Here is a 21056-nt window from a genome sequence, read left to right as displayed (position 1 = left end):
GAGGGTGAGATGCTGTTCTTTCTGTAAACAACTAACAAACACACACATATACAATAATCAGAGGTGGAACATGATGTATTTAACCTCTTAAACTCCAAGGAACCCTACATGGTACTACACTTCCACTCTCCCACTCATCAGTGGAAAGCATAAGGTTTTGGAAATGGTAGTGTGATGGGTTAATGTGATGGAGTCCAAATGTTTGCAAGTACTTTTTATTGCCAGTGTGATTTTTTTTTCTCACTGTTTAATCCAAAGCTCTCATTCGTACTATGACAAAACCCACATTTGTTGGTGTCAAGTTTGATTTGTGAAATCCACAAAATCTACACATACAAATATACAGCATTTCATGTCATTTTTTTAAATATTGTGAGTAATGCCTTCCACCGGGATAACAGGGGTGGATTGATGATGTATATAATTTGTCAGATCAAGTATGAGTATGAATTAAAACCAATCCTAATATTGATCCCAATATCTGACCCCAATATTGATCCCAATACTGATCCCAATATCTGACCCCAATATTGATCGCAATATCTGACCCCTATATTGATCACAATATCTGACCCCAATATTGATCCCTGTTCTGATCCCAATATCTGACTCCAATACTGTTTCCAATACTGACACCAGTAGTGACCCTGATGCTTAATATACTGATAGCCCAATACTCACCTACATTCAGAGCGCAAAGTAACTAACCTACGTCTTATTTTGTTAAGAGCTGTCATGGCACCTGTTCTTTAACTCTCTTACGAATACTGCACACATAATTGCACATGCACTTTGGCTACTAGTCTAATTATTTATAATGTTATCTCCATGATTTTAAAATGAAGTGCATTTATCAGCTGCATTAGGCAAATTAGATCAAATCAGGCTTTAATGTGTCTGTTAATAAAATATATTTCCTTTTGTTGGAATCTCTCATTGTCAATAAATGATAGTTTCTGATCGTCAACAGTATCCAGATTTCGAGCTGGAATTTTCACCTATTTAGTGTTGAGATGGTGAACCTAGCTACATTGCTTGTAATTGTAGGCTGCTAGCAACAAACCCCTTGTGCTAACTCTTATGTTTAAAAGGTTTAATCAGGTTACTTGTATTGTGGGAAGATGCTGTAGTTCCTCTTGATATTCTCATAGTACTAAGCTTGCAGTCTGCTTAAATTTGTTTTCAGTCATAAAATACATGTAGATTGCTATCATTTTGTGTCATCTGTTTATTAGCGTGACAGCCAACACTGTCCAATAGGCTTATGTCACACAGTATCATGTGGTATCAGATGTTGATATGATTATGAGTAAATGGGCACCAGTATCAGTTTCTAATCTAATGCTAATGTGTTTCTTCAGGCCCTGAGGGCTGCAACCTCTTCATCTACCACCTACCACAGGAGTTTGGTGATAATGAACTCATGCAGATGTTCCTGCCCTTCGGGACGGTCATCTCCTCTAAGGTGTTCATGGATAGAGCCACCAACCAGAGCAAGTGCTTCGGTAAGTGTTTAACAAGCGCTTTTTTAAAATCCCTGGTGTGTGTGTGTATATGTGTGTGTGTAAACACAATAAATACAATATATAATCTTAGCCTCTTTTGTCTGTACAAATCCTTCTCGTTCTTTTAAAACACATTATAATACGAATCGTTTTATAGAACACAACAAAGTCAAATCACTGAAAGAAATTACAGGAGAAAGTTTCACCTAGACAAGAGATGTAAATTGCATACTAATCCAAGACCTGTGATAATTGCCTATGAACCTTTCTTATTAATAATGAATATGAAAAGTGTGAATTTCAATGGTGGAAAGGAGCAGGTTATCTGAGGTTTCAAATTAACATTGAAGCAGGAACTTTTCAGAAATGAGGAGCGCTCATTTTACGAGCATTTGAATTTAAATGGATATCAATGGGGAGTCTGCGGTCTTGCATACAAAGCTGTTTGTGTGAAAAGGCTCTATTGTGAAAAAGAGAAGAAGAAGAAGACAAAAAAATCCTAACAGTTCAACTTTACTGTATTGTGTGGGATTATAAACTAGAACATGGGCATCCTGAAAAGACTGGACCATTATAGATCAGTGTGTGGGGTCACCCCGGGGGATGGCTTGTCCTGGGCCACTATTCCTGCAGGGCCACCGTCTCCAGAGAGAGTTTAATTACAGCAGTGTGTGAGGGGAAAAGAAAAGAAAAGAAAAGAAAAGCTGCCAGCAGTGTTGACTTATACAGTAAGTAATTAAAATACAGTGTCAGGTCAGAGGTGTTTGCACTCAAGTGCTGTAATTAATCCACTGAGGAAGAGCTGGAGTGAGATGGCTAGAAATAAAGCTCTGACGTATATACAGAGCGATGTGGCTTTTTGTCCTTCTCATCCACCTCGCCAAGGCTCATTTCATATCGTATGCACGTAATCACGAAAAGGACGATCTGTGGTCCACTCAGAGGAGAGTAAGGACAAGACAAGAGCTGGCTGTTTTTCATGGTTCAGCAGCAGCTCCTCAGCGAGCGTGCATGCAGCAGCTGGATCAACACCAAGCTATACTTTCTGGTCACTGGCTTTTGAGGTTCGGTTTTTAGAGCGCGACAGGGACGAGCTGGCATCTGCTGTGACAAGTGTGTGTGATCCACTTACAGTGACCTTTGGAAATAGTCGCTGCTTTTCCTTGCATATGTATAACATAAAGCTTTAACAGTGCTTTCAAGCGCTCGCTTGAGACTAAGAGGTTCATGCAGGTTAGAGAGTTTAGGCTGCAAAACCATATATTCACATCGGTCTCATTTATAATAATAAGCCTTTGGAATAATAATGAGCTTTAAAACGTCATTTTACAACAGAAAAAGACATTTTAAGCCTTGTCAAGAAATTCATCAACATATTTAATTAATATGCAAATTTACCTACATTTAAATTTTTGCACCTGATAGGCTCTTATATTTGGTGATGTAATAACTACTTCCTGTTGCATTTGTAATGCAGGTTTAGTAAGAGTTTACACTGCTGGATCAGTCTGTATTATTGATTAGTACTATTCAGTTTCTGAATCTTCTAGATCAGTGAAAACTTTTTAACATAAGCTCAGAGTTTTCAAGCTTTTTTGGGATGCAGCTCGTGACAATAAACCCACAGATACGAAAGGAAACCATTTTAAGAGAGACGGAACTTGTTTAGCTTTGATGTTCATGAAATTAATAAACATTTTAAGCATCTACAAGGAGACATGTTGAACTAGATGTACCTGAAGTACACTAGCGAATATGTGAACGATGCACACACAAACTTACACCTAATTCATAAACCAGGACTATAGATTTTATATTTATTTGCAGTTGAATATTTAATCCTGCAATCCACTCCCAAAGAGAAACATGTCAGGAAGATCACACATCCAGAGCGCATGTCTTTCAAACTACAAGTGCTCATCTATCATGTCCTCAGTGAATAAACGTGCCCTCACTCCTCCATCGTCTTTGTGCTGATTTGCAGGCTTTGTGAGCTTTGACAACCCAGCAAGCGCACAGGCCGCCATCCAGGCCATGAACGGCTTTCAGATTGGCATGAAGAGGTTGAAAGTCCAGTTAAAACGGCCGAAGGACGCCAGCCGCCCCTACTGACACAGCTCCAACACACACAGAGCTACAGCACAGGTAACACACACACACACACACACACACCACAGCATGACATTAATCTGGCCTGGTCAAGGACAAATAATGAGAAAAGGGATTGGGGATGTAGGTCAAAAATGTTTTTTTTTCCCCTCAAATCTTCTAAGTGGACATTTGATAGCTTTGGATTTTTTTTTATAAAAGTTTAAGGTCATTTAGAGGTTGTCTGAAAGCTAAAAAACAAATGTTCCTCAATCAAACGGTTAAATGTGTAATCTACAATTTTTTAGTTTGTAAAATGATTTGTTTAATTGGTTTGTGTATGTTGTGTTCATTCATTTTTCACTTTGGAAAAGAAAAAAAACTTATTCAGATTTTCTTGAAAGATGATTTGGGCTCAATTAAATATTCTCCATTTGAGCACCCGGAAAATCCTTCCTACGTGTTGATCTCCTTTACTGTCAGCCTCTTGCTGTTTGTAATGGAGCGTACAGTGATGTGTATTAGCATACATCAGCACTTCCCATGTGGGAGGTGGGACACCATCCTGAGGCACAAGAGCTGTGCAGGGGAGCAGCAGGGAGATGCCATGCCAGTAAAAAGTCATGGGCACTGATGATGCTGTGGCATAATCAGGGATTAAACTGATGATCAAATGATAAAGGCAAATCTCACAGTAAACATCCCAAAATGAATGAGAACAAGGAATGGAGGAATACGCACGTATTCTGTTAAAATTTTAAAACTAAAAACGAGTGAACACAAAGTACACAGACCTTTCCTTAGCCTTTTCTCAGCACTACCATTCAGTACAATGTTTTCGAAGTAAATTCCCTCTTATCTGTTTTTTTTTGTTTGCTTGTTTGTTTTTCATCTTTCATAGGTTTTGAAAAGTGAAATCTCAAAAGGAGCTTGATTTTTTTTTCTTTCAAAATAAAAAAAAAAGATGAAAAAAAAAAGAAGAAGAAGAAGATGAAAGGCTTTTTTTCGAAGACATATCAGCATTTATGAAGACGTTCGTTCGAGTCGGAGAGATGCCGGCGAAGCGGCTCGCGACAGACTAACTACAAGCAGCACGGCATAGTGAGAAATTCAAAGCAGAATCATGGTGGAAAAGCCCATAAGACAAGAACTTTTAAGCTACAGAACTTCTCTCGCTAAGACTGAGTCAACAAATACGCAACAAACAAACACACACACACAAAAAAGCAGCAAGAACAACATAGATTTCTATATACATATTATATACATGTGCTATATTATGGAAGAGGCGCTTCCAGCTTTTAACGATACTGGACTAATGAGGGTTAAAACTTGAAAATCAAGGAAAAATGCAGTGGAAAGGAAAAAAAAGCTCTTTTTAACCACTGGCAGACCTTCATTCTCTTTCTCTGTTTCCTTTCAAATATCGTCATGTCTCTGAGCAAGCGCAGGACTTTTGGCCTTCTGTGGTCACGGAGGTTTCCAGAGGTACAGTGCAACTGAAAAATCTTTCACTCCAAGGGACCAAAGGACCAAAAACCTTTTTATTGTTCGACAGTAATATATAGTATTAATGACGATACTAATACGATAAACTACTACTAATGATGTTACATGTTTGAAAAAAAAAAAAAAAACATTAAGAGGAAATACTTGCTTCAGGTTGGAAGAGGAAAGAGATTTTGATTTCTTTTCCTTTTACATTTATAACTAGTGGGTTTCAGAATATTTAAACAAAATAGAAAAAAGAAGAAGAAAAAAAGTATTTTAAAAGCTATACTATTTTAGAGGAGTAGAATATGTGGATGGGTGATTGTTATGGGCATGTTGGGGTATTTTTCATCAACAGAGATCTAAACTCTTTGTCTGGGACGTGTGGCACTGACCCACTGCCTTTCAGCTCCAACTCTGACCTTCACATTTATTTAGACATTAAACTGAAGCACACGTGCCAGAGAAATGACACTCACTGACCTGGTTGAACTTACACGTTCCTTTCATTTAGCAATCAGACATTAAAATACGGAGTAGTGATACCTGCATGTTCTGTGGACAATCCAACCCACAGAGGAGAAAGTGCATCAGTATCAGGGTTTAATAAATATTAGAGTTCAGGCATAATGAAGTGCACAATTTTCCATAAACGTTCAGTGTTATTGCTGACGTTTGCGTCATTAGCTTTGTACTCATGCTAACACTGGACTCCTAGCAAACTAACACTACTCAATTTGTTAATGAAAACTTGATTCTTTTCCATGATATAAACTAAACAGTAGTAATAATAATTTACTCTTTTACAAAATATAGGACAAAATGTCAGCACTACTCAGCTAGACAAGCTTTTAACCATCTTTACATCAGAACATTTGGAAGACGCCCTTATAAAGAGGTACTTACATTTTATACAACTGAGCATTTAAGGGCCTTTCTCAGGGGTCCAGCAGTGGCAGTTGGGTGGACCTGAGATTTGAACTCACAACCTTCCAGATTGGTAATCCAACACCTTAACCACTAGGCTATCACATCCCCACCATTGTGCTATGTTAAATAATAGAGGTTAGAAATACAATTTTAAAACTATTAAGATACAAACAGTTTAAAATATAAGTTAACTAAGAGAACATGGAGCTTACATCTAAACTAAAACTAACAAGAACCAGATTGCCAGTGTGTTCATTTTATTTCCCTTCAGCCCCATCTCAGCAGCAGGCACACTGTGTGAACAGGAGCTCTTTATCTAAGTCATTATATTACTGAAATATTGACTAATGTGAGTTTTTCCTCAGCTGACACTGACCCTGGTCTAAAAGACGTCTTTTCAGCTTCTCAGTTTAGCCAAATCTTACAGTATTCTGTTTTAAAGCCTCAAGGATCCTTTAACAGGGATTATGGTAATCCAGAGACCTACAGCCCAACACCCCACATCATTACCATACAGCCTGTATTGATCAAATGGCCAGGCTCAGCTTCTGCCTCTGCCTCTGCCTCAGCCTCAGGGCCACTTCTGCACAATCAATTACATGACTGAGTTCATTTTTTTACACTTTATATAACAAAAGCTTAAGACAAGCTCAGCGTGGGATTGCTTTATCGATGCAGACCAGACCAGTGTTTAATAATACAGGTCAGAAATGGCATTAGATAAATGAAGATAGTGATGAGGCACATCTTAATGCCATGAAAAGCATTTTAGTGAGCATGAAGAATGAGCGCTATTAGTAAGGCCACAGTGAGGGGCAGTTTAAAGGGCACAGACACCGACACCATGATGTACTTACAGCAGCTGCTGGTGTTCTGTCTGATGAATAGCACACACAAACACACACACACACACACACACACACAAGCACACACAGTGACACTGTTGACAAAAGATCAGTGGATGGAGCTGCATTCCTTTATAACATGGGTCCACTGAGTCCCACATAAAGAGCCGAAAAGGTGTTTATTTATTTATTTTTTATTTCCTATTCACTCCATATTCATGTTCGGCTTTATTTTTCTCATCTGTCTTAAAGCTCATGCACTCATATTATTATCTACATGGTTACAGGTTTTGAACTGTAGAGTCTCCTTATGAAGATTACAGGGTGAACTTCAGAAAAGAAAAAAAAACTAATTTAGTTTTCATTTCATTTCATTTTCCACATATTGAACCTTTTGGCAAACCAAGAAATCTGTCACTATCACAAGAGGCTTGTGACCATAGATGTTTGGTGTAGCAGGACAATATTAATAACATGGTCTGAAACATAATTGAGAATCTATCATTCTTGTCTTAAGTTTTACAGTCATCCAGCATACAGTCTAGAAAACATCCAGCTACAGCACAGAAAATCCAGCTATATGGAAAAGGGAGCGACATTTATCTTCATATTCTCAGCATTTACATGGAAAACAAGGTCACTGTCGTGCACACACATTTCTGCTGTACAGATTTTATCCACTCCATAATCCCTGTTTCTCTCTCCCAGTATTAACAATAGAAAGAACTGGTTCTGTTAGTCATACACACAGTGTCAGCACTTACACTTTTTGGATTTGGAAATGTATTCAGTTTCCTTCTGATTATTTGCTATCTCGGTGGCCACAGAATATTCTTAAACGGCTCCTTCTCCAACAGCGAGCAGCGTAATTCTTTAGCCATTGTGTATTTTATTAGCTCTTGTTGTGGTTCCGATGTTTGACTACAGTTAGAAATATCAGCTTATATCTGTCAGTGAGGAAAACATTTCCCAGTCGCTGGTCACTCAGAAGAGGTCATTAAAGTTTCAGTGAAATTCAGAATGAAGAATTAATATTTGCTGAACAGTTAATATAGTGGAGCTTTGCTTAACCTGCTCGTATGGAAGATCTGCCACTGATCATTATGTTTTATACTGGAATTGGTAAGTCGCTATTGAACAGGGTGCCGTTTCTATCGGGTTATAACACCATTTTCATCCAGACTCCTGTTCACATGGTAATATACTGTACACATATTCAGCCCTCGGGCATCCGTGCTCTAATAACCCTGCGTCTTCACATCACCGAATCCCTACATTTCAGACATGTGAATTATTAAAATCAAATTAAATTTGGCTCTCACATATCAGCAGGCCTAATGCAAATTAAAAATGGCAACTCACGCCTGAAGTTTAATAAGTTTGAGACATGATATGATTACAGCGAGACAGTGGAATAAAATGGAGTAAACATCAGGGTGATGGAGGAGGAGTGAGTTAGTGTGAATGGAGCTTATCTTGTTTTTGCAGTTTTTTTTTAAAAAAAAAACTTCCACTGCCGTTGCACTGCTCATGGTCACAAGCGCTCTTAAGTCACCAGCATTTCTCATTTTTGTTCTCATTCCATCTTTGTTCATGCTCAGAGTTGAGTTTCTCACACCATGATGCCCAGCGTGATGTTTGAGCATGTTCACACGTGGTGGTGGTGGGTGGGTGGGTGTTTGGATGGTGATTTACGGCGGGGCGTAAAGTATATTAACGGTACTACTCGTATTAACAATATGATTCTTTAATTAATTACCTATGGTTTGTATGCTAAGGAAAGTAGCTTATTATAGATCTAAAATGTGTATATTAGGGAAAATGAGCACAGGAGCCTTGCAGGGGCATCTGCTGGGGGACGACGGGAGGGTGGGATTGTGGGTTTTCTGCTTTATAAGACCGTCTTGAACTTCTGGTTTCTCAGCACAAAACCTATGGAAGTCTGTATACTGTATACTGGATTTGGGGGAAATCATGTGTATGTGTGCGATGGGTGAAGCAGGAAGTCCGGGTCACACGCTTACAGCCCAAACGAGACAAAGCTGTTTACAGGCACGTTTATTTCTTTCTCCTATTTTTTTCTTTTCTTATTGGTTCCTGTTTTTTCAGGTAACAAGAAGAGTAAAGTTCATGTTCTGCTCAAAACTAAAAATGAGACACAGTGCAGTAATTATTTTTTATGATGTGGAACTGATGCAGTTTGGTCTTCTTCTGAGAAGCCAGACATTCCAGTGTTGACTTTTTTTCAGGTATTTGCATAGATTTATTGTCATGCCAAATTATATAGTTTGGGTCACTATTTATTTATTTATTTATTTATTTATTTATTTATTTATTATCTGTTTATGTATGTTGTTTCATTTCTGTGATCATGAGTTGCTTTATTTAACGATTACATTTAAAAAAAAAAAAAGAAGAAGACATCAAAAGGAAATGCATAATGGGCTTTTCTCTTTCTCTTTTTTTCAATTTTACAATAAAAATTTTAAACTACATACTAAACATGTAAATCCTTGACTTGACTGCTGCTCTGTCCATGTTTAATGACACCATCATTTAAGGTCTCGATTATGTAACACTGTCACATTATTATTATTATTATTATTATTATTATTATTATTATTATTATTATTATTCTCTCTGATTTTATTACTAAAACAAGGTTACAAGAAGCGAAACAAAAGTTACACTCAACAAAATGAACATAAAGGTTCATCCTCTGCCCAGACTGGCGAGTTATTTAAAGTTTGTTTAAGATTAATATCGACCTTTTTAAATTCCTGAAATCATTGAAAATGACAGTTGACTAAAACTTAGTTCAATTGTGTTAGCAGTGCATTTAAAAGAAGAGATTGCAGCTTTTATGGAATATTTATAATGGCCTTGAGGTGACAAGCGACAAGAAAAACAACTACCTGAGACAATATGAGGAATACAGGGAGATTCCTTAAGAGGAACCAAACTCAAAAATAATGGCTGATGCATTGATCATCTGATATGAAGGTAATCTGCACTGGCCAATAAGCCTGCAAGCTGGGGCGATTAAATAAAAGTGCTCCAGCTCCCCCTTTTGTCCACCCAAGAAAGAGCATACTGCCTTTAAAAGCCATGAGTCGTCTTGGAGGAAGCACTGGCACTGGGATTTCACAGTCAAGTTTGCCAGCAACATTATACTAAAATTATCAAAACATTAAAAGCATATGAATGTTTAGTTAGTTCATTTAAAACAATAAAAAAAATATATTGGTACTGGACGCTGAAAAAATTATCGATCAATTCCAAAGAAAACCCACTGGTTTTGGGGATGACAACAGAAAATGTGATTATACATCATTGTTTTTCTACAACTGTATACTGTCAAACATGTCAAGTCAAGTCAAGCCAAGTCAAAAAGCTTTTATTGTCATTTCAACCATATATAGCTGTTGCAGTACACAGTGAAATGAGACAACGTTTCTCCAGGATCATGGTGATACATAGAACATAGACAGAGCAATAAGGACTTAGTAAGTAGTCCTAGATACAAAGTCCTAGATAAAGTGCATCTGTGCAACCTGGTGCAGACAGTGCAGGACAAGACAAACAAGACAAAAGGACAAAAGACGGTGCAAACAAAAAATACAAGACATTACACAAAAGACAATACACAAAAACAGTGCCAACAAGTGTAAATACTGTATGTTCAATCAATATTACGTGTGTAGAAATACTGGAATGACACTAGACACTATGTACGTTGAGTCTTAGGATGAGCACAAGGCAGTGTTTATGATTACAGCAGCAGCTCTTAGCTACATGTCTCCGGGTAAAACGATCCACTGAACCCGAGGTGATGTCCGGAAACCTGTTGAGGCATCCATGTGTGATCATCTAACGCAGCACAAAGTGGAACACAAGGGCAAAGCTACAGGAATAAGTAATTTCATGAGGAAAGGGCAGATATGGAGCACAAAAGGAGACACAGCAATGATACATGGTGTCAGAATCAGACACATGACAGAGAACTGATTATTTCGTATGTTCTTATCCTACAGTGGTGAAGATTGTGAACAGAGGGCAGAGTTTGTTATTACCAGAATGCTAATATTGTGCCCTGGTTGTAACAGTTCCACCAGGGGGCACCATAAACCATGTGTATAAAATTACCACATGTAAAAACTTGTATAGCAAGATGTTGTGTTACACGGCAGCCCAACAACCTCACTACTCTATATGTGCATAATAACAATGACTGTTCCAGCAATCTCCATTGCACACACTCACTAGGAGAAATATTGAGATAAAAGCCAAAGCTATGATGGGAACATTAAGGTGTGTAAGAGAGAAACAGGTGAAAGGATAGAAGGAGGGAGATAAAGTGATGAGAATGAGAGAAAGAGAGAGGGACGGAGGGAGAGAGAGCATTAAAAGTAGAGGCAGCAGCTCCTGAAATAAATTGGCCCAATTACAATAAAGTGTGGCTCTTGGTCAGAGCACAAGCCCGGTAGTTCATCTTTATTACAATCAGTTAATGAAAATCAATCCCCCTCCTGATACACTCTTATCTCCACGGCCTCTGTGCGCCGCACACGCACGGAGATAATAAATTAGGCTAATATTGTCTTTGATGAGGGAGGGAATTGCAAATTATTATAACTTTCCAAGATTTATGATATAGACGCCTAATGTCTGAGCTGGGTTCTTCTGTTGCTCGGGGTGTGAAAGGACCATTTGTTAGAAAGTTTAGAGGCGTACACTTATGACCTGATATAAAGAGATGGTACCGAATGCAGCACTTACACTTGCACAACTACAGCACATACAGTAGAGAAGTTAACAATCTTGTGTATCCCATGTCATAAAGCTGATTGTAAAACACTCTAGAGGAAATTGGGCTTTATAGGTTACACTATACAACCTGGAGCAGCTAGGAGAAATGTGCTAGTCATTCATTCATTCATTCTTGAATTATTTCTCAAATTTTATTTATTAGAATTTTAGTATAACTCAGTTCAACAGGTTGTAAGAAGAATACAGAGGATGTAGAAAGTATGAAGAAGGCATTAGCTGGGGCTGATTTCTTTCTAGCCTGCACTGTAGATTCATGCAGCCTCTAAGTGACAGTCGTGTCAATATTTTCATATCATTAAGTTAATATTTTTCAGCCTGATTCTCTGAAACCCTGTATAACACTTCATCAGCAATAGACGGTGAAGGCAGATGGATAATACAGTCGCAGGTGTAAACACGTGAGTGAACTATTAAATCTGTCATCTCCCTAAATGTGTTTGGAGGAGAAATTAAAGGTAGATAGACCACTGTCCAATCAAATTCACAAAAATGACAGAAGATGGAATTTTGTGATTTCTTTTTTTGATATTCAGATATCAAACATGGAGTAACCTCAGTGTGTCATTAGTATGGAGGCCCAGGTCTACCAGTTAAAATTACTGAGAGAACTTTTTTTTTCTTTCTTTTTTGACATTAGAAAATTGTCATTTTTTAAATCTCAAATTATAACCTTAGTATTCTTATTCTAAGTGATCTCAGAACGTTGACCTATCATCTCTCATTTTTACTTTAATACCTCAACATTTGGTCAGCTCAAAATACCAAATGACAATTATCTCAAAATTGCCCTGCGATGGGTTGGCACTCCGTCCAGGGTGTATCCTGCCTTGATGCCGGATGACGCCTGAGATAGGCACAGGCTCCCCGTGACCCGAGGTAGTTCGGATAAGCGGTAGAAAATGAGTGAGTGAGAGAGTGAGAATTATCTCAAAATACTGAAATGTACGAAAATTTTGACACCACAAAATTCAAAAATTCACAAAGTTCTAATTTATATCTTAATATAATAATTCTATAACATATATATTTTTTTAATTGAATCGCAAAACGTTGACCTCTCTCCAATGATTTCTGACTTGTCTTTTGATTTGATTGACTTTTTTTTTTATTACTGCCTAACTGACTTGCTATACCAAATCATTTTATTTTAATAGCTTCATTGTTATTCCCAGATATTATCTTTTAACCCTGATCCCAAACAGACATCACCGTATACACAGCAAACAACAAAATAGAATCTTAGAATATTTTTGAGAAGGATTTGATTGTTATCTGGGACAGCTATCAATCCAGCAATTTATTAATCAGTTTATCAATCAATTTATCAAGGGAAGACGAGGACTGTGCCATCAATTTATCTTTCCATACGCCCTATTAATATTACATTAAAGCCTTAGTTGTGAATATTAATCACTCTAGAGTGAAAGGATGGGGGTGGCCAGATATCATCAAGCAATAATTATCCTTGTTTATTAGAGGACAAAGTAAAGAAATTCAACTTCCACTCAATGTGACCCACGTTGGAGTAATTAAGGGGAAATCGGTGATCTGTAAGAAATATCACACGTTATAAAGTAAACTGTTATAACACGCACCAGATACTGTAAGTAGAGGCAGTAAGAGAGCTTGTTGTTGGTCAATGTTAAGTTGAGCTGTGAAAAATGATTTGTGACAGGTTTTATTGCGGCTAAAAAATGGTCTCTTCTCCTGTCTCCATGCTGGATGATATTAAAGCTGAGGGTGATGAAGCACTGCGGCTGTGGGAGGAACACACGGGTGAACAGCTCTGCAGGAGGAGATGTAGCATAGCACGATGAATGAAGTGCAAATTAGTCGAGAGTTTCACTTTTTCCACAGACCTTACAATTTGCTCTGGATATGGGCGTATGCCAAATGCCATAAATGTAAATTTGGAATTAAGGACACTTTTACAAGATGCACTCACTGGTCACTTTAATACGAAACACCCACAACACAACTGCTTATTCGTGCAATTTTCCAGTAAGATAATCATGTGGCAGCAGCATAATGCTTCCATTCAGGCAGGTTTTGAGATATGGTAACAACCACTTTTTATAATTTGGTGGGTAGAAAAGCATCTCAGCGCACACAACACACTGAACCTTGAGGTGGACAGGCTACAACAGCAGACAACCACCTTCGAACTCCACTCCTTTTATCCAAGAACAGGAACGTGAGACTACAATCATAGGCTGATTGAAACTGGACAGCTGTAGATTGGAACAAGACCTGGCAATGTGCTCCAATTTATCCAAGTGATGTGAGCTGCAGATATGATGTGACACAGGAGACGCTTTATTGACAACCCCCCAGCCCTAAATGTCGTCTAAAATTATAAAATTTTATTTAACTTTTTGAAATGGTCTGTTATCAGACCCACTACAAAGGGAACTTGGGTAACAAATCATGATGATTCTGTTATGATTATACTAATTAGGACCATCTAATAATCTTTCAAGAAGAGTAACCAAATTCAGCGCATGGTACACATGACAAAAAAAAATTATATATATATATATATACACCAAATAACGAGATATTTTTAAACCACACTGTCCACTACTATTGGGCTATACTAATGTAATCGCATGATCACATTACAGTCAACTGTAAAACACTAAAAAGTGAGAATGTGAAACTGTGTGTGTGTACCTCCCCCCTTCCTTCCTATTTGAGTTGAAACACTGCAAATAAATCCTCCTCTTGGCAAGTTTGCAACAGTTCCAGATGTTTAAAACTTTTTTTTTAATCATCCCCACAGTGGTTTGTGGTATACCAAAGCATTTATGAGTTCCTCCACCCATTACCTGCTTGGGTAGGTAAACAACCGCTGCTCCGTTTGATTTCATTTCCAACAATAATAGACGACAAAGGGATTGTTTTGTTTGTGGTAATTGTGATTGTTCTTGGGTAAAATGGAGTGATTACAGAGTGGACTGAACGTACACACAGAGCGCGAGTGTGCTGACTTCGTTTGCAGTTGGCCATCGGCCATATTAGGCATAGATGTAACCACATAGCAGAAAAGCCCAAAGAAAGCAGTAAAACATCAGGATAGTGTAACACTTATTTTAATATGGAAAAGACCAGGGGTTACATATTACTTACTTTTGAGTTTAAAAAAGAAAAACGACTGCAAAAACATCACATTTACAAATCATCTATACAAAGGAGAATGTACACATTATACACACATATATACACACTTTTAATATATTATTATATAAAGAATTTGTTTCTTAGCCATAAACAGTAATGCGGGAAGCAGGGTGGCTCGGGACTTACTGTTTCATACTGTACCTGTCGCCTGACTTGTACCATGTGTTTTATACTGTACCTGTAGAACTATATCGATAGGTAGCATTTTCATTTAGTTGTTGGAGTCCATGTTGTTAATCCATTTATTACAAAGGAGTAGCATTAAGTGCCATGTTCAAGCCAAGAAGACTGAGAGATGTCATTATCTACCAGTCCCAGAGCCATGTCCATGATGCATCTATATTCTATGAATTTTCTCCAGGACCACAAATAAGCATTGCTGGTGTTACACATAATGTCCATGCTAATTAGATTTAAATAGCTGCCCTCAGCCTTCACAGACTGTTCTGCCTCCTTCAAGATACTGAGATATATTGCAACATAATTCCGTTATGGAAAGCAATGAGTTTTAATGACCACTGTGTTGAATTTTGGGTTTAATGGAAGTGTAATGTAAGATGATTGGAGTGCTTCTGACAGATCCAAGAAGATTATTCAAAAGAGCTTTAAAACAGAAGTTCAAACAAATACGTTTTTTTCCTTTGTGTCTCCACTAACCCGGCCTCTTCAGCAGGATGAGCAAAAGAAGCAGCATGATGACAAGGAGTGAAGGAGAGCGCTCTCTTGCCCTGTTAGAAACGTGTGGAGTCCTGACTGCACTCTGCTCCAGCGTGCTGGGAGGAAGCGCCTTCAGGTCCTGCAGCGCTGCAAACGCTGCCATAGAGAACTGAACGTCTCCGGTGGTGAGGACGTCAAAAACGCATGACTGGAAATAAACATCTTCGACCTGCAGTGTTTCTCTGCATCTTGAGGTGGCACGCTCGAGCAGGTCGGTGTGACCCATGCTGCCCGGCTGCATCTGTCCCTCACTCTGCCGTTGTCCTCGGCTCAGCACGTGTGCGTTGATGAGCTCGCTGCGTGGGCAGCCGTGCAGGCACAGCTGTAAGCCACCGCTCTCCTCCACCATCTCTTCAGGAACGCGGATGGCAAATGTGAGGTAGCGGCCAACCCTCCGCACAATGATGGACGTGCCCAAGTAGCGAGCGTTGATTGTGACCTGGCGCATACCGCCGTGTCCGCTTCCCTCAGTTATACGCAGGCTGCCTGCATGACCCCCGCTGCGTGTACCATCCTGGAAAGCGGAGGGTACGTCATCTGTAGTGGCCTGGTACACCTTCTGCTCAGTGCAGTCACGGTATGCTTTGAATATGACTGTTATCTGTGGACAAGACGGTAGTAACCAATAAGTGACAATAAACAAAATCTACTCTACCATTTCTGTGCTGCTTCTTGCCCACACCATCCAGATAAGATTACTTTCCTACCACAGCACATTTTATTCCTTGGTTAGTTAAACTCAAGGTACTGCTAATATGTGTGTCAGTGGCAAGGGTGCATGCTTTGGTTTTTATCTTTTACAGCATAGGGCCAATATAGGAGAGCAGAGCATGTGGCTAAGTTTTAAAAGCATGGTTTGTGTAGACTCAGAAATAGTGGAGGATGAAGTATTAAACTTCACCACAGAGTGGCAGTAGGGGAATACAGCAAACTTTAAAAAAATTCTTTTCCCAACAAAATTATGATTAGAAGAACCACAACTACAGTATATAAATATTAAAATAGATCATCCACTGATTAAATGCTATAAAATGCCTGCAATTTCTCCAGAAATGTTTTTTCCCCCAAGAACTGCTGGACTGTCCACTGTTATTAGGAGATTCGGTTTGTCAGCAATAAAACAGCACGTCAAAGATGCTGCATATAAGTAATTCAAAATTTTCCTCCTTTGTTATAATTATTACCAACACACCTGCTATAATTTAGCCAACAGAAAGCAAATTCTCACAGAGAGGGATCACCTGCAATAAATATAGATACAAGGGCAGTTAATGCTAGGAAATGTAAAGCTACCCTGTAAACTAAAAGTACCAAAATGCTCTTGATCTACTTTAATGATCAAAATCTGTAGCTTATCTTTAGAAAAATTATAACCCCTAATCAGCATGGGGAAAATAAACTTGCTTTAATTTGGAAGTATTGAGTGTTTTATTTGCCTTATGGCCCTTGTTGTTTTTTTTTTCATTAAACGCCTAGATTTGTCTGCATAAGTCAAAGATGCAGAAATGTCATTCTCTATGACTGCTGTATACCTAGTGTGAAAGCATGTCAGTGTTCATATCTCACCTTGTTGGTTGCTGTGGCACTTGATCCCTCTACAACAGGCACGTTCGTGACCTGAACAGAGAGGTAGCGATTGTGGATAAGCGGCCATGCGCCCTCCACCCTGCATGTCTGAAACTCATCTTTGAAAGTGCGCAAGTGAGGGTCCCCAAATAGTCCACAGTGTGCATACTTTTTTTTCTGTGCATCCCCCAGGCCTGAAGCCAGCACTCTGCTCTCAAAGTCGCATGTATCCACTGCAGTGGGCCTGGATGTGCTTGTAGCTTTGACTGAAGATGTGGGACCCTCGCTGGAGCAGTTGTGCTGAGCAAAGAGTTCCTTGATTCGAAACACAGCTGAGTGGTAAACGAGGTCCCCTCTGCAGCCACGGGACGTTCGTCTGGTGCACAACGAGTACGCCCTCAGAGCCGTGCAGTAGTCCACATCAGACACCACATCCTCCTGAAGGCCGGTGGCAGGTGAGAACGATGCCACGTATTCTGCGTTACAACGCTGGATCCGACATGTTTGACAGCATGCTACAAACCAGACAGAGACACATTTCACTTAGTGCTAATGGAAATTAACTTTTTCATGTGAAAAATAACAAATCTTTCAGTCACAGAGCTTTAACCTGAATATTAAGTGCTCAAAATGAAACATTTAAGAAATGTGCAGGTGTAACACACAAATTATCAACATTACAAACAACTGATCTTACGAACACTGTATATTCAAAGAATATTCATATTCAGAATAATGTTAATGTAATAAATCAATTTGATAAAAAAAAAAAAATCCCAAACTGTGAATTACCAAACAACAATCAACCTACTATGAGTCCACGACCAATCCTACACAACATTTAACAGTAACCAATCCAAATAATTAATCTGGCAACGTCCACGCACACAGTCAGGCAGAGCTGAGGAGTGACGGAAAATGTCGTAATGAAACACACAACTCCCACAATGCATTACAGATGGAAAAAGAAACCAGCTCATAATCTTAACAAACACTTGTGGGTGTGCACTATAAGAATCAAGAAACACAGCCAGTAGAAATGAAGACAAAAAAACAACGGCAATTGACACATTTCAAGATAGGGACCAAGAAAACACAACATAATGAAAACATCAATGGCAAAAGGCTGAGCTTTGACTCGGCAGAAAAAACAAGAAACATACACGTGATCATTCACAAACAGATCCTGAAATACACAGTCACAAAAATGGAGTCACATGATAAGTCTACTATGTGCAGTGTCGGAAGGCATACAGACAGGAAACAGCTGCAAACCCAGTTTTGAGCAATTAGTTATGGATGAGTTAAAGATGACTAAGAACGTTGAAAGCTAGAGGTTGTGGGATGAACTTACTCATTTCAGAAAACACAAGATGTAAGTTATATTGTACTGCACAGTCAAAAGTTAACTTCAGACAACAAAGTATACAAAAATCTTAGCAGAAACTTTAACTTTCTGGTGTTTAAGGCCACAACAACTAAAAAAAAATTTAATCTGTGAGAGTTTACAATCAAAAGCTCTTCATAATATTCTCATGCCATGATTGATGAAGTAATACTGTGTTGCAGTGGGTGAGTTTGAGTAAGTTTTGGTATGGATTCTGTAGTAATAGGGGTAGATTGAAAAGCATTTGAAGCAATCTGGGGAAAAACCAACATATTAATCACTTAAGAAAATTGTTTAAGATAAGAGTTTTCTGCCATCTTGGTTTTTATAATGTTATGCAGCTCACTATCTGTCTCACTATGATCTTGATCTGGGTATTGTTCATAATCACTTCTACATACATACATATCTATCTATAGTCTTAAATTGTTCACGTGTACATATAAATTCAGCAAGTTGGTCCAAAACAAAAAATGATTTCTTATCAGTATAATATCAGGGAACCAGTCAACATCAGATAACAATAATACAAATCCCAAGGGTGCTTAAGGAGTTTATTTTGGATGTTATAACAAATATAACGCAGTAAACTAACCTTAATAGTGAGGAAAATGCAGGAACAACAGAATAAGGTCAAAGTGGCGGCTTTATGAAAACCTTATCAACTTTTTCATGGTTAAAAAAAAATAACTTTCACATTTTAAACAGGAAATACAACGAAAAAAATACTCGGTTTACTGGAGCGCGCGCACTTAGCTGTTTACAACTGAGGGAAGTATTTAACGTTAGCTGAAGAGAAAATGGGAAAAACTAATTAAAAAAATAACAACGAAAAAATACTTAAAACAATCCGCAACAACGTGGTCAAAACAATGCAGTTAAGAATTTAAATATTTTATTTTAAAAAAATGCATAACACCTAAAACAATAACGCCATAACCGTTAGCTAGCTAATGGTTAACATAAAATCTACGCGCACGTAGTTTAGCTAGCTGAGTTAGCTTAGCACGCTCGTGCTGTTATGTTAGCAAGGCTGGCTAGTGGCTAAATGACCGTGTAGCTTTAATTGTTCTTCGTTATAGCTTCCAGAACAAACACAACAAAACATCCATGCATAGATATTTCCGAAATTCTATCTAGTTTAAAGAAAAAAAAAACAACTATTATATGTTTATCTAGACTTTAAAAAACTTCGGTATGGCTAACTCTTGCACTGCGGAGTTTGGAAAAACAGAACACAAAAAGTCTTCTCACCTGGCTGAAGTAAGAGCGACAGGGAAACCATGACAAGCGAAATCCGGTTAAAAAGCTGCAGCTTTGCCGAGTTGAGAGTTCCGCTTCTCCCCATGCCAATCCATTCAGTTAGAATGGAAATCACCAACTTCTGCTGCACATCGACGCTGTGGAGAAACAAAACAACTCTCACAGCATCTCTCTCTCTCTCTCTGTATTTCTTAGAGCACTGCACTGGGATTCGGCCTCACTGCTGCCAATGGGCGGTCTGAGCGTTTCGTGGGCGTGGCTAATGTTGTCCCGCCTTTCTGGTATTTATTCACTGCCTCACAAATAAAGAGAAGCTGAAGATACCTATGCACTCAGTGTCCACTTTAATAAGAACACCAATAAATACATCTACTATTTATGCAGTTATCCAATCGATCATATGGCAGCAGCACAATGCATAAAGTCATTCAGATACAGGTCAAGAGCTTCAGTTAATGTTCTGTGACTCTAACTGTGACATGGATGTTAGTTGCCATATGGTTTGATTATACATAAAATGGTGTGTCTAAAAAAACAACAACCTGTGAATATTAAATGAAGCTATTGACTTGTGTCTGTATGATATTATGCATTGTCCTGCTGCTATATGATTGGCTGATTTGATAACTGCATAAATGGGCAGGTGTAGAGGTGTTCCTAATAAAGTGGGACAGTTATGTGTAACAACCGCTAAAAATACAGTAGTTTTGTTAAAAACACAACAAAAACAAACAAGCAAACATAAGCATGTTTATAATGTTTATAGTTTGTAATAAAAAAGGTATCCTAAAAAGTGCCATATCACAATATAGTATTGTTATTGTCGTTGCTGTAAGATTTGTAATAAAGGTGTGTGTGAAATTTATTTCACAGTTAAAAGGGTAACTGACTACTAAAATTTTGACAGCCCCTGAGATGAGCGACAATAAAATAACAATAAAATTGAGTACTTGGGTGCTGTGGTTACCTTTTCTAGGTGTGAGTAGTAATTGAAGTGATAGATAACAAATAAAACATGACCAAGCAAGCTGTTATATGAAAATTATAATGAGTTTACTATAGTTTCTATAAAATTATCAAACACCATCTGACCAATCAGAATTGAAAATATACAGCTCTGTGGCATAAGACAAAAACATCACATTACGATACAAAATATGCTGTTTGATGTTACTGTATCACACCATATACTTTTAACAGGTACACATGCCATGTTTTGTAGATGTACAATTAGAAAATGTTCTCGGTGCTGAT

At 38.3% G+C, this 21056-nt stretch overlaps 2 protein-coding genes across 5 annotated transcripts in view; one reads left to right on the top strand and one right to left on the bottom strand.

Annotated features, from left to right (window-relative positions):
* celf5a (cugbp, Elav-like family member 5a) overlaps window positions 1–9145 on the top strand; it is a 178862-nt gene extending 169717 nt beyond the window's left edge. For all 4 annotated transcript variants that reach the window (XM_060880469.1, XM_060880454.1, XM_060880462.1 and 1 more), the window contains exons 10-12: window positions 1362–1505; window positions 3490–3650; window positions 4495–9145. In XM_060880469.1, the coding sequence (XP_060736452.1) occupies window positions 1362–1505; window positions 3490–3617 (272 nt within the window). In that variant the 3' untranslated portion in view covers window positions 3618–3650; window positions 4495–9145. The remainder of the gene's footprint in view (window positions 1–1361; window positions 1506–3489; window positions 3651–4494) is intronic.
* A 5620-nt stretch (window positions 9146–14765) lies between these two features.
* rgmd (RGM domain family, member D) lies at window positions 14766–20003 on the bottom strand. The gene is made up of 3 exons (XM_060880433.1): window positions 19794–20003; window positions 17153–17667; window positions 14766–16187 (listed from the first exon to the last, which is right to left on the bottom strand). The coding sequence occupies exons 1-3, from the start codon at window positions 19885–19887 to the stop codon at window positions 15522–15524; spliced, it is 1275 nt and encodes a 424-aa protein (XP_060736416.1). The 5' UTR covers window positions 19888–20003; the 3' UTR covers window positions 14766–15521.
* Between the last annotated feature and the right edge of the window lie 1053 nt (window positions 20004–21056).

This window comes from Tachysurus vachellii, chromosome 1, assembly GCF_030014155.1.
Source record: "Tachysurus vachellii isolate PV-2020 chromosome 1, HZAU_Pvac_v1, whole genome shotgun sequence".
In the NCBI taxonomy this organism is placed as follows: Eukaryota; Metazoa; Chordata; class Actinopteri; order Siluriformes; family Bagridae; genus Tachysurus; species Tachysurus vachellii.
Note: the sequence above shows the minus strand (reverse complement) of the source record. Positions and strands in the feature narration are given on the sequence as shown.